Genomic DNA, 17,161 nt, shown 5'->3' with positions numbered 1-17,161 from the left:
GCCAAATTTGGTTCAAATTGCTTTATTAGTTTTTGAACTATATAAAAAAATATGAAGAAGGCCCCTCCCCCTTCCAACTGGAAAGATGGAGGGGTCTCAAATAATTATTGAAATCTTTTTCGTATCCAAATACCTTCACATGCCAAATTTGGATCCAATATCTTGATTAGTTCTCGAATTATATGAAAAATTGTAAGGTAGCCCCCCTCCCCCCTTCCTATCACGCCACTGAAAGGAGGAAGGGGTACCAATATTCATAGAAATATTCCTCGTTCCCAAATACCACCCCATCCCAAATATGATACCATTTGCTTGATGGGTTCTCGAGTTATGCAAAAATTGTCTTTTGTTTGGGAGGCCCCTCCCCCCCCTCATGAGAGAGGGAGGGGTCTCAAACCACAATAGGAACCTTCCCCTGCCTCCAATACCCCCACCTGCCAAGTTTCACGCAAATCGGTTCAGTAGTTTCCGAGTCTATAGGGAACAGACAGACAGACAGACAGACAGACAGACAGAAATTCATTTTTATATATATAGATTTCAGTCATTTCAACCATATTCACTCGATTTTTTTTTTTGTCGATGCACTCATACAAGATTGGTCAACAAGTTCCAAAAGCTCAAGTGTTTGAAAATAGTGACATAAAAATTTTGAAAATCATTTAAAACAGCTTGTCAGCGCCCAATAGTTGCACAGGCAAATTTTATGCCGTGCATGATGTTGTCCGATTTTTTCCAATGGTTGCACATTAGACTGCCCTAAATTTGAATAAGAAATTTCAAGCTTGTGAATTGTCATGCGCTGCAGGCTTAAATTGATCCTAGGCCTAGTACAAGGTCTCATGCCAAATTTGGGCCAGATCGGATCACGAGAAAGGGTCGTAAAGTAAAGTAAAGTAAAGTAAAGTAAAGTAAAGTAAAGTAAAGTAAAGTAAAGTAAAGTAAAGTAAAAAAAAATCACTATCATTTTGCCGAAAACTTCCTCAGAAGTGTTGTAATGTTTATTGATATCATCCGGATTAAATGGAAAAATGGTTCAATTTGTGTACATGTTTGACATGATTTTCCAATTTACAGAAGTGCCGACTTTTTTTGTGATAAATCCAGTTTTTTCTGCTTATTAATGAGAAAAAAACCTGTTAAGTTTTAGACACAAAAAATCCTGCCAGCATAAAAATTTTAATATCTAAAAAATAGCTCATCCCAGAGTTGAAACCGTTAAAATAAAGGCAAAGTTAAGTAGTGATAATTTTCTTTTTTTTTATGCGTATTTAAAATTTCCTTGGATATAGAGTAGCAAAATGTTCTACGAACTTCACTTCAACTTAACAAGACCAAATTAGTGAAATCGGTTCAGTGGTTGACAAGTCATAGTTCTTTGATTATTTATCAGTAACTTAAATAAAGATAATGAATAGAAAGATGGCTCACTTCTAAACTATGAAGTAGGGTAATTTGACCTAATTTCGCTATACTTAGTTATGGATTTTAGATTTTGTATGTCTAGGTTGAATCTTCAGTTTTGAGGTGTAAATTTTTTTTGTATCCAAGTATCAAACTGCTTTTTTGTTTGTATAAAATTTGAATTGCAGTTTACCCAAGTAAATGGGTTCATAAAGGCTGTCAGATTACTCTGACAACCAGATATCAGACTACTAGATTGCCGGTCCATCATGATTAATGGTTGATCTCATTGATTTTATTGTTTACCTGATTGTTTTTTTTAAAATAAACTGCTATTCGACAACAGAGAATCGATCCACGGCTCTCTAAGCTAGGATTGTTCGATCTTCAGGAAAATATCGATCTCCAAGATCGATTCAGTAAAACGTTTGTAGGATCGGTCCACCTAAAAAATCGGAGCTGGAGGATCGATCTCTGATATATCGATCTTTTCCAGTGTATACAAAGGAAAGCTACTTTTATTAACGTTCCAGTTTAGGTTCTCACTCAAAAACTCCAGAAAAGGGCCGTTCAGATACCACGCGAAAAACACATCTAGGAAAATTTGTGTAAATCTGGCATTTACAAAAATTTGACCGGATGTGTCCCCGGATTATTTAATAAAAAAAATTAAAAAAACAGTTTTGTGTTGTTCAGATTTCGACTGGTTTTTGTTGATGTGCAGTTTATTTTCGAATTGGTGATTATTTTATTTCATCCAACGTTTCGAGATTGGGTTGGTCTCATCCTTAGGGAAAACTACAAAGTTAAAACCGATACCCAACTGATAAACGCAAGCAACACTTCATTTTTAAAAAGCCGTTTGTTCAGTCTTTCAAAATCACCGTTGCAAATTTATGTGAGATAGTTTTAAATTTATCATTATTTTTAATTATTGGTAAGATTAGTTTAAAAATTACATTATAAAAATACCAATTAACAAAATCAAACAGTTTGAACAACAACAGTGCCATACATTAGTTTTCAAGTTTTCACAAAAGCCATATAAAAATGACTAAATTATAAGTAGGACAGAACAGATTATGCCCAATTCATTAACTCTACAAAATATGTACAACTTTGTTGTTTTCCCTGAAGATGCGATAAACCTAGTCTCGAAACGTTGGATGAAATAAAATAACCATCAATTCGAAAACCGCAGTGCCGATTTCCAAAAGAAAATCAATAGCACATATAAAAAAATTTAGAAACACTTTTTATCGAAAACTATCAGCAGATATTTTGAATCGTACTTTATGCTCAAAATTACGTTTCTTGAGCGTAAAAATAAACCATTAGAAAAGTTCAAACCGAGTTTTTTTTAGGGAAAATCGCGCAACCGGACCAGACCGAACGATAATCAAATTATTTAAATTTTAAATATTTGAGCAATAATCTGGCAAGCTTAGACAAGATGCTCAACATTTGGCACTGTTTGACATTAAATCGGTAATCTGGATTGGATCTAAATAACTCGGTTCAGCGAGAAAAGGAATCCAAAAGATCGAAAGGTCGAATCGAAAATAAACCAATCTAATATTATTATTATTAAGTTTTATTAGTGACACTTTACCATCTTCGTGGCATTCGTGTCATCACAAAACCAATCTAATAGATTTTATCCATGCTAAAGAATCGATCCAAAATATCGAAAATCGAATCGAAAAATCGATCTCCCAAAGATCTTTTTCTCAATTTGCAAATTTCTGAAATAATGAACAATATTGCATGTTTAATTAAACAGCACATGTTTCGTAACACAAACACACTTTTTGTTGTTGTTAAAAATTAAGCTTAAATTCTCCCAAAACTCCCACATTCCCGGTATCATTCCTGATAGGCGAGAATGCATCCCAGGCAGGAATCCAAGTGGAATTTGCGTTTCTGACGCTGCTGCTGCAACGCGGTTTCCCATCACTCGTTATCAGCTGATCGTAAAGTCATTCGTAGTCGTCCTACAGTGTTAAGTAGCTTCTCTAGGAGACGGTTTCCTAAAATAGTTCACCCGCTGCTGCACCAGTTGAAGTTTCGGGAATGGTCTCTCGAAGTAGGCCACGCCATCGGCACCAAAATAAATCACCGCGCCACTTTTTTTGCTGTCTTTAGAGGGGCAGGACACTATGAGTTTTTTTTGCATTTCAGTACTTCAGATGTTCGATTATTGCAAAACAGGCTGAAAGTTTCATTGAATTTAGGTATTGTAGAACGTATTAGGAAATTTCTATCAATTGTTTTCTATGAGAAAACACGCTGTTATACAAAAACTGTTTTTATTTAGAAAACGTGGCTTTCAATAAACAAACGACTAAAATGTGCGCTTTACGAGCGACCTTGTCCTTACCAAAGTTCAGAATCCAACTTCCCCTCGCGCCGGTAAAGTCCCATCGGACATTGGACCGCAACAATAAATCTGATCGACGTCTCGGTGTTTAGGTCGATGAATTTTAACGTTTTCTTTTCCCTCGGCCTTCAGCGATCTCAAAAATCTTCTGGTGGATGGGGATGCTGGGAATGAAAATTAGGCTAATAAAAGTGTCGCCCGATGTCACTTGATATGTGAATTTTGTTTTCTCGTGACATTCTCAAACGTAGATCGGGTGATATCATCTTTTGGTGATATTTTTGGTTCCATTAAGAGACGCGCTGCTATTTTGTTCTGTTTATTTAACTCTAACAATTAAATGCGTAAAATGAAGGTTAAGTTCATTGCACTGTAACCGTGATCTAAATGTGATGTTATTTCAATTTTATCCTTTAACCTAAACAAACGTTTAGTTCACTAATCACTAATCACTAATCGCACTTCCACAGCCACAACTTAAGTCTGAGTCCCGAAGAATAATAAAAACATGTTATTATTCTTCTTGTCTTTGTTCATACTTTTAATTATGTTAACATGGAAACATTAAAATAATTAAAAACATAAAATGGACGGGCCTACTGTGGAGCAGAGAACGGAACAAGGGGAAAGAAGAAGCGTGGACCACCAGTACCATACGCTCCGAAAACCTAAACAAATGTTTAGTTTCATTAAAAATGCGATTTGGCTGTTTGCTAGCTCGATACGACTTAATTCCTTCTCGGAGTCGAATTCTCCGAAATGGGCAGAACCGGATTTTCTGGCCAAATCACAGACCGACAGATTAGAATTCCTCTTAATCGTCTTCAATATCTTACCACGCATTTTCCGGTCGACAGTTCCACTCCGACAATTGGCTTGAGGCTTCTGAATCGTCGTCAATGTTTCCTTATACCGTTTGATAACGCGCCATAAGGTATTTCTGGTAAATTTCAGCTGTTCAGCTATCCTAGATGCAGATCATAATGGATTTTCCAAAAAAACAGATTTTTTTTCCCTTCTTTCGGCTTCCATGTTGATTGTTTGCAAAGTACAGCCGATTTGCGGAATTTCAAAAATACATACATGAAACTGACAAATTTCCCGACACGTAGGTGCCAATAGCTTCCAAATCCATCCACCAGGAGCGCCAAAATCAGCAACAGCTTGTTCTGATTCTACATAAAGCAAGCTTTATGGACTACCCGTTATTCAGCTCTTTTTCTTTTTCTTTATATACACCTGATGAATATTTTCCGGGTGACAATAAAGTTCTCGTACTTTTTCATAAACATTTCATCAGCATAGAACTTTTTTATATACAATCAAATCGAATCAACCAAACAAAAGTAACATTCTTTGGAATCTTGGCTTCCAGGTCGAATAAAAAAAAATACAAGAATAGCTTACAATACCTTCTGTAGACTTCCATACATTGTTTTCAGTAAGTAGAACTTGCCCTCGAAGCTGCTTCACCAACGCCAAGATTTTCACAACTGAGCCGCGACTGATCGGTTTTAACGATTTTTTGAAAAACCGGTTTTTCGGTATTTGAAAATGGGGCTTAATAAAAATTATTCCAAAATGTTAATAAATTGGAACAAATTGGATAAAAACTTGCACGCAATATCCTTGTATGCAAGAATTTATCAATTTTTTCTATAAAATAACTTGAACTTTACAGGGGCGGTCCTAGAGTTGGCCCTCGGGGGGTTGGGGAGCTAGTCGCAAATAGGACTTGTATTTTGTAGGTTTGTCTAGTTGTAGGTTTATAATTATTTGTAGAGATGAATAGTGAAAACTTTTAACAAATTTTTTCTCAATACACTTATTTTGATATCCTTTTATAAAACAATCTGTGAATCTTAGATGTTCACCGCGAAAAAGTGTTGATAAAAAGATAATTTTCGTTATTTTTACAAATGGTAGTTTAGAAAATATAACTAAACTAAACACACATTTTCGTAGAAGAAAATGTAAAAACAATCCTCAAGTTATCCACAATATTTTTACTCATATCAGCGTTAGACCCTCATCATAATTTTAATTATTCTCATTTTGCTACAATTCCAAAACAATTATTTGAGAAAAGTGTTCGTTAATAATTACTTTGAATTAAAAATTGAACATTTAATTATTTTTCTAAAGTATTTTTCTTTATGAATGGAACGACTGTTTTGGTTGATTTTTTATAAGGATTTTTTAACGGCTATTAACCTCGCATTTTTGAGTAATAACGACTGTTTTTACTCCAACGCTTCGATCCTTATTGGATCTTTATCAAGGGCGATAAAGTGTCGTTTTCTTGTTAAGTTTGAATCGGCTTATCTTGACATGCTGTCAACAAAACCCAATGATAGCAGTTCAAGATAAGCCGAATCAAACTTAACAAGAAAACGATACTTTATCGCCCCTGATGAAAATCCAATAAGGATCGAAACGTTGGAGTATAAATCAGTCGTTTTACTTAAAAATCCGAGACTGAAAGCCGTTAAAAAATCCTTATAAAAAAGTATTTTTCTGAATCGTTGTTCGAAAGTATCGAATTATTATTAATTCTTGTTCCAATTCTTCAATTTTTTAATATAAATTTAATTCTTATAAGATCATCAAAATCATATTCTTAGGTATGAAGCTTTTCTTCATGCTCTCAATATTTCCAAAGTTTTTATATAATATTTGAATAAAATAAAAGAATATTGAATATAGAGTTAATTTCTGAAAGTTAATAACTTTGATCACCGGGGTATCTTTGACCAACAATAAATTTTTGCACATTATCATCAATAACTCAGTCTATAGTGTGAATTTTTGAAAACTGTTTTCTACTTTTGAAAGCCTATAAATTGAGTATCATATAGACAAAATTTGGTATGAATTTGAAATTTTTTTCTGTTAGTAAAAAAGTAATTTCAAAATCTGAAAATATCTACTTTTTCCAAGGCTTGCAAACAAATAGCTCTCCTGATGAAACCAAAAAGCATTTAGAAGCAAACGTGTTGTTGAATGTGAAAGAACTACTTTTTTCTTTGTATATGTTTAGTTAAAGTGCTATTTTTACAGTCTTTTAGAGATAAATTTTTGATATTAAAAAATTAAGGACATTTTCCAAGAGTAAGCCCGTATTGGACAAATGGATAGAAACCTTATCAAATGGTTAACTTTGCAGAAAAAATGAAAATGTAAATAGTGAGTGGGCCTAGAGGAATGTGCGAGGGTAAAATTTCATTTGTATTTATTAGCTCAAACTATTTAGCAATTGTTTTAATTTTTGCCCCTAAATGTATGCAACACAATGGTACTTTTTTCAATTATAAATGTTTTTAAAAGAAATCGTTATAAAGCAAGATAAAATGGGTAAACTAGCATTTGTAAATATTATGAAGGTGTTTTGTATCCTTTATGATCGAGAAAACTCGTTATAACAGTCAAAATAGAGACTGATCAATGTAACCCCAAAGCATCAAATTCAAAACAGAGACGAAATCGATTTTTTAATCAAATTTAAAGTGGTCTAATAAATTTCTACAACCATGTTTTACGTTTATTGGGGTCCAGTACTGATTTTAAAAATATGAAACATGCCACATTTCCCTTAACAGGAAAAATAATCGAAAAATATTGAAAAAAGTGATCAATATTACCCCGGATTACGGTACTATTTCAATATTTCAGTGAAAGTCATAATCAACTGCAATTAAAATAACTAAATTTTTAGATTCAGAGTTGAATTTTTAACCTAAATTATTAAACTGGATTTCTATTCAAAATTTTGAATATTATTGTGTAGATGAGCTAAAAACAGTATCGGCGGAATAATTGGTGTGAATCCAGAAATCCAGCCGTGTTGGTCAAAAGTTAGAAAAATGTATTCCGAATGTTCAACTTGAGCGATTGCCTTATTCCCGAGAAAATAGAGGGGAGATGACGGAATAGTTTTATCTCACCTGGGAAAAATTAAAACGTAGGCAAGGTTTTGGAACCTATGCTTTAAAAACTGATTTTAGAAATAAATTTCTGACCACGATTTTTTATCAGATTTTATCCATCACCTCTATTTTCAGAAGTAGTATTTTCAGTATTTTTAGAAAATTGAATAGATATCATTAGATGTACCGAATAGTGCGAACGGTCGAATACCTGCTATTAACCCTTCTCAAGTATTCGGTGAAACGAATATTCTTAAAATAAATTGCATGAATATGAAAAATCGTAAATAAGCTTGAAATGTTTTCAAAAGTACCGTCTGCACCACCGAATACTCTGCGAAAAATACCATTGTGAGCAATATTTTGAAAGTGATGATAGAATTGATGAAAATAAATTACACTTTTTGCATAGAAAACAAACAATGCGTGATCAACTGCACTCACATACACACGCAGGTAACGCGAGCCTTTTACAGCTTTGGAGCAAGAAAAAACTTATCAAAGCAGGTGAAAAACACTATTTTTTCGAGTTTTGTATAGAATTTTAAGCATAACTGATATCCAAGTTTCAACCGATAATCTAAGTTTCACATTTTAATGTAATTTTTTTAATCCTCATTATTTAAATTTATTTTTATAATTTTAATCATAATTTGGTCTCAGAACAACTTTATCGTTATCATTTATTACTTAATTAACTTAATTTTGAAAGTTTTAAATTAAAAAATGGATTTTTTTTTATAAAAACTACTGCTCGTTATTAAAATCGTTTAATTGTGATGACGGCTCAAATTGTATGACACCCTTCGAGCCAAAGGGGTAAAAGTACATAAAAGTTAATGAAAGACGTAAAATATCACAGTAAACGAGCCTTCGCAAGATAAATAAATGATTAATTAAAAAAAACTTATTTTGAGGAAACACATTTTTAATTTGATGTGTTTGGTCATTTTCCATGTATTTATCTTAAATTTGTATTCCTTTTTCAAACATAAAAGATTGTAAATTAAAATTCTAAAAATCTGAAAAATTACCAAATTATGAAGAAGCGTGTTGTATCAATAAATCATAATCGATGATTATAGCCACGGTGAAACCAATACAATCAAAGCTCTTTTTTTCAAAAACGTTCCAAAATAAGAATTTTTTGTTTATTCTGAAATTTAAATGTATCTTTGTAAATTAACATTGTCTGATCAGTTCCGGTATCTTTAATCCAGAAAAAAAATATGGGCATTGGAGATGCATTTTGTAAAAATCAGAGCTTGCAATGAAAAAACAACCAAGAAATGGAAATGTAGTATTAGATGTAGGCAACAAAAATCAAATCTGTTAAGGTGGACATCTGTGTAAGGGGGTTAGGGGTTGCCAAATATTCACATTTGTGCACGGAGAGAGAAAAGGGGGTTAAAATCTCATTTTTTTTTTTGTCCACGTGGTATCTGAACGGCCCCAAAGCCAATTTAACACTTAAAAGCTCAAGTCTTTTTTTTACTTCTAAAAAGGATCGAGATATTTTGATCCATTAAACATGGAGCCAAACCGATCTACAATAACTCGTAAGGTAATAAAGTTATAGTCGAAACTTGTTTGCAGGTATTTATTGAACATACTGACTATTTGGTGAACATTAAGTTTTGACGAAATTAGTCTGAAAAAACATTTTCCCTTATTATCCAAAAAGCGAAAAAAAAAACTCATGAACATTAAAGATAACTTATCAGATAAGCGAAACGTTGTTTGATGACAGAGATACGCACGAAACTAAATTGTATGTTTTGCATGATCCCAAACTTTTTGCCGATACATCATACTTATCTATTTAAAGCACTATGAAAATTTTTAGCAAAAAATTTAAAAAAAAATGTGTTTGGATATTTATGAAAAAAAGATTCAAATGCAACTCAAATTTTTAAATTCGGTTCACCCAACCCTGACCTGATCGGGTTTAAATATAAAGTGCGATTTTTAATAAATTTTTCAACTTTAAGCCAAGTTTAAGTCATATTATGTTAACATATACATTTCACCAATAACATACGAAGAAGGTTTTGCTCATCGACTTAAGAATGAGATAAAAAAAATGCAATATGTCATAAGATGACTGAGATATGACCAAATAAATTAGTTTTTTTGAGGGGGTGATCCCAAACTTATGACCGGCAGCGTATTTTGTCAGCAAATTCGAATTCAACGCTGTAAGAGGTAGGCCTCTAACCAAGTTGTTTGATGAAATTCGGTGCCGGGAATTGCATATTACAGCTATTTCAGTTTGGTGGCTCGGCTTCTTTTCATTTCTAAGCTATTAATTGATTAATAAATTCTTTTATTGAACAAACCTCCCACGGAGTGGAAAATTTTTGGGATTTCAAAAGTACAGCTACTAGGAAAAGTTCTTAGTTTTTAATTAAAATCCAGCGTTTGCGAGTACTTCGTAACGGTTTTTTGCAGCTTGGGGGGGTGATCACCCCGATCCCCCCCCTCCCCTTAGGACCGCGCCTGAAACAGAGGCTGTTTAAGAAATACTTTTCTGTAAATGATAAACTTTTTTTTCCTATTAGCTACACTGCCGCTATTCGCAAGACTATCCCATATGCATTTTCGTCATTTTTCAGTTTATCTCAAAAATCGTTCAAATACAGTTAGTTCTTCAATTTAGACTAAAAACTTTCATAACTTTGTTCTCAACATATGTGAAAAAAATACCAAGTCATGCCTGTCTCAAATGAAATATACCCACAAAGCTGTCCCATATGTATATTTTTACAGAATGCTTGAAATTTGCTCCTCTAATTTACGTTAATTTTACAAAAATTCATACAATGTGTGCAACAAAATAAGCACTCATTGAAATTACGAAAGTTAGACTAGATAAAACAATACAGAAAAGTCAAAAATAACAATTTCCATAATTTTTACAAGCTAAGTTTAGCCTAATGGGTAAATTCCACCAAACTTTTGTTTTTTTAGTTTCGCATGAGGCTTATTGAATTCTTCGTTATAAAACATGGAAAATAGTCAGCTACAAAGCCATTTTTTTATTTTGGTTTTTGTCATGCTGTTATTTCCTGCTTGGACTTTCATAAAATCTATGAACCAAAATACGCGGGCCTGGTAGCACACTCGTAGGTTGTATAGTATTGATTTTTTCATTAAATATTTGCATATGCTTCGCTTTTTCTGATTCAGCATTAATTTAATTCGTAGATATATTGTAGATTGTCTTTCTAAAAAGAATATCGACCGAAAAACTTTCCAAAAGATGAAGGTAAAGGTTGTTTTTACATGGAACGTTGTTACTCATTTTATTTTAGACCTACTCAATTCTTACGATAAACTTACTTTATCTTTATTTAAATATGTCAGAAACATGATTTCAAACTTATTTTTATCAGTAAACAACCAGTAAAGTAAATAATAAACCGCAGATAGAGAGAATCAAATGATCAACTGATAAAAGAAAAGCCAAATATGGGACAGCCTTGCGGGTATATTTAACACGCATGCGGAATATACTCGCAAGGCTGTCCCATCATTATTTTCTCCTCTGCATCAACAACTTCCAAAGCAAAAATACATTGAACGAAATTCTACAACATTTATCTTAATATCTGTGAAGAAAGAAATAGAAAAGGTAAAGTTTCAACCGAGAAATCCACGAAAGTTTATAAAAATCTTTAAAGCCGTTTTTCTCGGTTCGTTGTTTTTGCATATGGGACAGACTTGCCGGCAGCGGCAGTGCAGCTGCAGCTCAATTTTGGTGTTCGATTGGTTAAAAAATATACACACGTTTTAAAAATAAATAATTTGATTTTAAATTTTATTTTTTAAACACCAGTTATTCTTTGCATTTACGATTAATAATAAAATAAATCTTGACCTCAAAGCTGATGCTTCAAAACAGTGAAAAGCAAAAAATTGTAAAATAAGGCTTCAAAAAATGCTTTTTTGCCATTTGGTTCGCTTGTTCCTACAGCAGATGCAATTTTACAATTTTCTTCTGGGCCTATGAAAATCCATGTGCCAAGTCACAAGATTCAATTATCGCTTTAGCACGATTTCATAAATATTTTATTAAACAAATATATATGAGGCCCTTGGAGCCAAAGAGGTATAAGTGCATGAAAGCTTATTTCGAGAAATCATGCTTTTAAATTGATTGGTTTAGCAATTTCTCGTATATTTTTCAAGAATTTGAATTTTTCTTTTGAATGTAAAATACGAAAAAATCATCAAAAATAATTTGAAATGTGATTAATCGGTTGGCACCGTTAACTCAAAATCCACCATTTTGTCACTTATACCCCTTTGGATCTGAGGGCCTCATATAATATTAGCGCAGTGAGCTAAAGAGCTGCAGTTTTATATCCAAAGAGCCGCAGGTTGCCGACCTATGTCTATACGTTTTCAATGTCAATAAAGGGTTAAAAACACATTGGGAAGATAGCCTAAACATTGGCAGGAAATTGATAATCGTTGACAAATTAAAATTAAAACATTGCAATTCGAAAGTACAGCTTTTATTCTGATGGTAGTTCAAACGAATTGAACTGACATCTTGAAATAAAAATGGATAGAAAGGACAGCTTAAATATTTAAGGAATTCTGATTTCTTTGAGTTGGGGGAACTGGTTGAAAGACCCAAAACGAACCTAAAAACATTGATAAAATTTAAATTCAAGTGTGCTTCAAGAACTTTTTTTATGTACCTACTTATAAAAATGAAAATAATCTAAAATAATCTGAATATAAAAAACTTATTTATAAAACTTAAATTTAAATAAAAGAGATAAAATTATTTGAATGCTTAAAAATGAGCTGGGAACAGCTAAAATACAGCTTTGATTCGGGAGAACAGCTGTTACAAATAGAGATTCAAGTGAGTTGAGAGAACAGCTTGAATTGTAGAAATTCGGATTGGGAGGACCCCAAAAACAGATTTAGAGATAAGATTCCAGGAGGTTTACAATTTTTGTATACGTTTTCTACATAGTTTCATTTCTATTCCGTTACAGAGCCATTTATTTTTCGTCATGGAGTACCTGAACGGGGGCGATCTGATGTTCCACATACAGCAGAGCGGTCGCTTCACCGAGCCCCGGGCCTGCTTCTACGCGGCCGAGATTGTGTCCGGTCTCAAGTTCCTGCACCGGAAAGGCATCGTGTATCGGTGGGTTTGATAGATATGAAGTTTTTGAAGCGTTTTAAAACTTTTCTTATGCTTTCTTGCAGTGATCTGAAGCTGGACAACGTGCTGCTCGATTACGATGGCCACGTGCGGATAGCGGACTTCGGCATGTGCAAGCTGGAAATCTATCTGGACCGCCTGGCGGACAGTTTCTGCGGCACACCGGATTATATGGCACCTGAAATCATTAAAGTGCGTGTTCTGAATTTAAAGAAGTCCAATTTTTTTTGATCGATTATTCTTCTTCTCTTATCCTAGGGTCAAAAGTACAACCAAGCGGTGGATTGGTGGTCGTTCGGTGTGCTGGTCTACGAGATGCTGGTCGGTCAGTCGCCCTTCAGTGGTTGCGACGAGGACGAGCTGTTCTGGTCGATCTGCAACGAGATTCCCTGGTTCCCGCACTACCTTTCCAAGGAAGCGTTGAAGCTGCTGCAGTCGGCAAGAAATTTTCTGTTTTAATTTCCAGTAGATTGACTTAACAATCCAAACATTTTTCAGCTGCTGGAAAAGGACGCCACGATACGGTTAGGGTGCCTCAACGAGGAAAGTGACATCAAGTATCACTCGTTTTTCGACAGTATTGACTGGCAGCGGCTGGAGAGACGACAGGAGGAGCCACCCTTCAAGCCGCAAGTGGTGAGTTTTCAATTTTTAAGTTAGTCAAACAGCTGTGTTTGAAATGTCTATTTTTTAAGCGATTTGAGACTGAGGCCTCATAAGTTCTACTCACTTAAAATCCCTCGTCGATTCTCCGGTGCATAGGGTCGGTAAAAGACCTCTACTATTGATGATTCGGAGCTGAATGACCTTCTTCGATGTCCTTCTGAATTCCACTCAAGCACCTCTTTGTAAATCTCGTTTTCATCTCTTCGCAGCGTGTGCCCAATCCATCTCCACTTACGTTCTCGAATCTCAATTTCTAGCGCCTTTATACGACACCGGCGATATAGCTCCACGTTTGAGATCCAGTTGGCCATTGATTATGATTTTCTCGAAACCATTCGGAGACTTCCGAAAAATAAAAGTGTACTTCAACAAGCTCCAGAAAATTGAAATACCTACCCTTGGAAATTTATGTATGTTCGAAAAACTTGAAACCCACGTTTGTGCGAATTTTGCCGGCTATAGTATTTTAAACCTCTTTTTGACGGTCGCCATACAAGAAGAAACATCATGTTTATATCACCCTAGTGTTTTTTGATTTGTTGTACGAATTGCCAAAAATCGTAACGAATCAGATTATTATTCAAATTGCATTTGCATTCTATATACAAATGAAGTGCATCATTCAGATTTATTTACATGGGTAAGTTTACTAAATATCATCAAAAATATATTTGTGTTTTCTAAAACCTGATTTGATTTGAAATTCGTTTATTGGGAAGGGTGCCATGCGCTATACTGATAAATGATTTTTTTTACCGGTAAAATTTAAATAAAGGGTGTCCACGATGAAATTGCCACACACAAAATTGATTCGAAATATTCGAGTTTTCATCCGAGTGCCATCAAATTTTCAGGGATTAAAAAATAACTATTAAACTTCATTTTATCTTTTTACTCATATTTTATTAACAGTCCAATCGCAAATGCCCGCACCTTGACCTTAACTCCGGCCATAAGATTCTGCACAAACCGTGAATCAACCGTTTTTTGCATGTAAACCCATACTTTCTTCAGTTCCTCGACTGTCTTCACTACCTTAGGTCGTTTAAGAAGGTTTCGCTCAGTAGCCCAGTAGATCTCGATGGGGCGGAGCTTCGGAGTGTCGGGAGGGTTAAACATTTTGGGCACTCAAATGACCTTATTGTCCGCATACCACTTCAGCACGTCCTTGGAGTAGTGGCAAGAGGCCAAATCCGGCCAGAAGATTGTTGGGACGTTGTTGGCCTTTATGAGAGGAAGCAGTCGCTTCTGGAGTCACTTTTTCATGTCCGTTCATCGTGTCACAAAAGGTGCACTCTGCTTCCCGCACGTGCAGATGGCTTGCCAAACCAGGAATTTATTCGCAAATTTGAATATCTTCTGAGTGCGGACATGCTCCGGAACGCTGAACTTATCGTTGGCCGTGAAAAACAGGTTGCCGGGGATCTGTTTGAAGTCGGCCTTCACATATGTTTCGTCGTCCATGATGTAGCATTCAACTTTCGTCAGCATGTTGAGGTACAATTTCCTGGCACGGGTTTTGGCGGACTTGTTCTGCTTCTCTTCGCGATTTGTACCTTGAACGTTCGAAGCTCAGCCTTAGTTTTGGCTTTCTGGACAAAATTTCGGCTTAGGTGCGGCTTCTTAGCCACAACCCGAACGGAGGCGTTCAGGTTTCGGTTGAAGGCCCCTACTACGCGCTTGTGATTTTTGGTGTTATACGGAATACTTTTTCTTTCACATCTGGGCTTCCGATCGGTGGTCAAGCGTTCCTCGAACCGCTTAATCACTCGCGACCTCGTGGAATTTGAGGTTCCCAACATTTTAGCGATGGAACGATGCGAGAGATCCTAGTTCTCGAGATGAATGCGCAAGACTTTATCACTTTATATCGTTGTTCTTTCGACTCCATTTCCGCAAATTTTGATCACATGACTTTAAAACTTGAAGGATGTAAACAATGCACTACGAGCTAAATTCACTCATATTTTCATTAAATTCTACCCAACGATTACAAAGTTAGAGCAATTTCATAGTGTGGCCATTTCATCGTGGACACCCTTAATATCGACAGAATCATAATGAAATCTTTTGAAACAAATTTTCACACAAAAATCGGCTCGAAATTCTATTTATTTCAACTTTAATCTCATCTTTCAATTCATAAAGCCTAATTAATGTCGTTTTTTTTAATCGAGTGTCTCCAAACATTTAAAATGATTAATGATAAAATGTTTTGGGGCAATTTCAATATCGAAATTTGAATTGAACATTAAACAAGAGAAAATAATTACCAATTGAAAAAATAATGTTTAAATGTCAGGTGAACTGATTGGACATAGTTTAAGACGCAACTGCACGACTTTATCAACGGAGATAGGATGCCTTTTTAAGCATGTTTTTTCCAACAACTCGAGTGAGCTTCAAACGTGTTAAAATCAGGACTTCGATTGAAACGACTCTAACGGCCGACAAAAGTCATATGTAGGCATTCCTCGTCCGCTAAATACCTTGAACTCATAATTTATCCTCGCAGTTTCACTCGTAGGAAACGGCATTACTTGAACATACCTCGTCAATGAAATTATCCTATACCATGCACGAAATTTGATTCGCGATGACCTCTTTCGGATACCATACTTATCAGAATATCAACAATATCGACACGAATCCCTCATTTTGATTCTTAGTCCGCAGTCAGTTATTCTGCGTTGGTGTTGATTGACCTGTAGGGGAACAGTGAACCATCACTTGTTTCCCAGACCTTCCCCTTTCAGTACTTTGTAGTGATTGTGCATTGCCTTCTTCTGCAGCATGAGGATCATGTCACCTGCTAGGGTCCTTATAGATTGACCAGCTTGAGATCCCCTCTCGTCTGTCACAAAACATCCGCGTACGATTTTCCTGATGCTCGCATAGTTCTTCTTTCCGATTTGATCGATTGATACTGAAGACTTAAAAAAGTTGACACGAGGAGCACTTTGTTCTCCTGGCTTTACTAGGGCTTTAATTAATGCTTGACTTCAGTCGAACCTGAAAATCCCTGTTCCACTCATCGTTATGGGAAAATGCTCCTCGTGTCAACTTTTTTAAGTCTTCAGTATTTGCTCTTCTGAGCATCAGGTTTCCTCTCGACCTCGTAAGAAATCTGTGATTCTGCTGGTGAATTCGTAGATTGTGGAGGAAGACTGGGTTGTGTAGCTTGTGGTGTACTTGAGTAACGCTTTGAAGTCACTTAGTACGGCTTTTGGTAATACAGATAGTGAATCCCATCTTAGACGTTACGAGGTTCAGACCCAGGTATCTAAAATTTTTGGCTTGCTCTATGATAGTCGTATCAACTAGTAGCTGACTATAGTTGATACGAGGCCGATGAGCAGAACTAAAGATCACATACTTGGTCTTATCCAGGTTCAGTGAAGGAAGGTTTTTGTCGGAATATGATTTCAGTTGTATCAAATCATTTGACATCTGGAAAATAATAGTCCCAACGTCATTATGTTCGTATGATAACGATGTATCGTCAGCAAACAGCCTGCCAGCTATGCCATGCAATTGTAGTTTGTGTAAATCATTCACATATAAGACGAAGAGGAGAGGCCCTAGGTTGCTACCCTG

At 35.2% G+C, this 17,161-nt stretch overlaps 1 protein-coding gene across 4 annotated transcripts in view; it reads left to right on the top strand.

Annotated features, from left to right (window-relative positions):
- LOC129740458 (titin homolog) overlaps positions 1-17,161 on the top strand; it is a 107,844-nt gene that overhangs the window by 78,832 nt on the left and 11,851 nt on the right. For all 4 annotated transcript variants that reach the window (XM_055732140.1, XM_055732139.1, XM_055732138.1 and 1 more), the window contains 4 exons: positions 12,726-12,880; positions 12,943-13,090; positions 13,157-13,336; positions 13,397-13,534. In XM_055732140.1, the coding sequence (XP_055588115.1) occupies positions 12,726-12,880; positions 12,943-13,090; positions 13,157-13,336; positions 13,397-13,534 (621 nt within the window). The remainder of the gene's footprint in view (positions 1-12,725; positions 12,881-12,942; positions 13,091-13,156; positions 13,337-13,396; positions 13,535-17,161) is intronic.

Source organism: Uranotaenia lowii, chromosome 1, assembly GCF_029784155.1.
Source record: "Uranotaenia lowii strain MFRU-FL chromosome 1, ASM2978415v1, whole genome shotgun sequence".
Taxonomy (NCBI): domain Eukaryota; kingdom Metazoa; phylum Arthropoda; class Insecta; order Diptera; family Culicidae; genus Uranotaenia; species Uranotaenia lowii.
The sequence above is the reverse complement of the archived record's forward strand: the minus strand, read 5'-3'. Positions and strand labels throughout refer to the sequence as shown.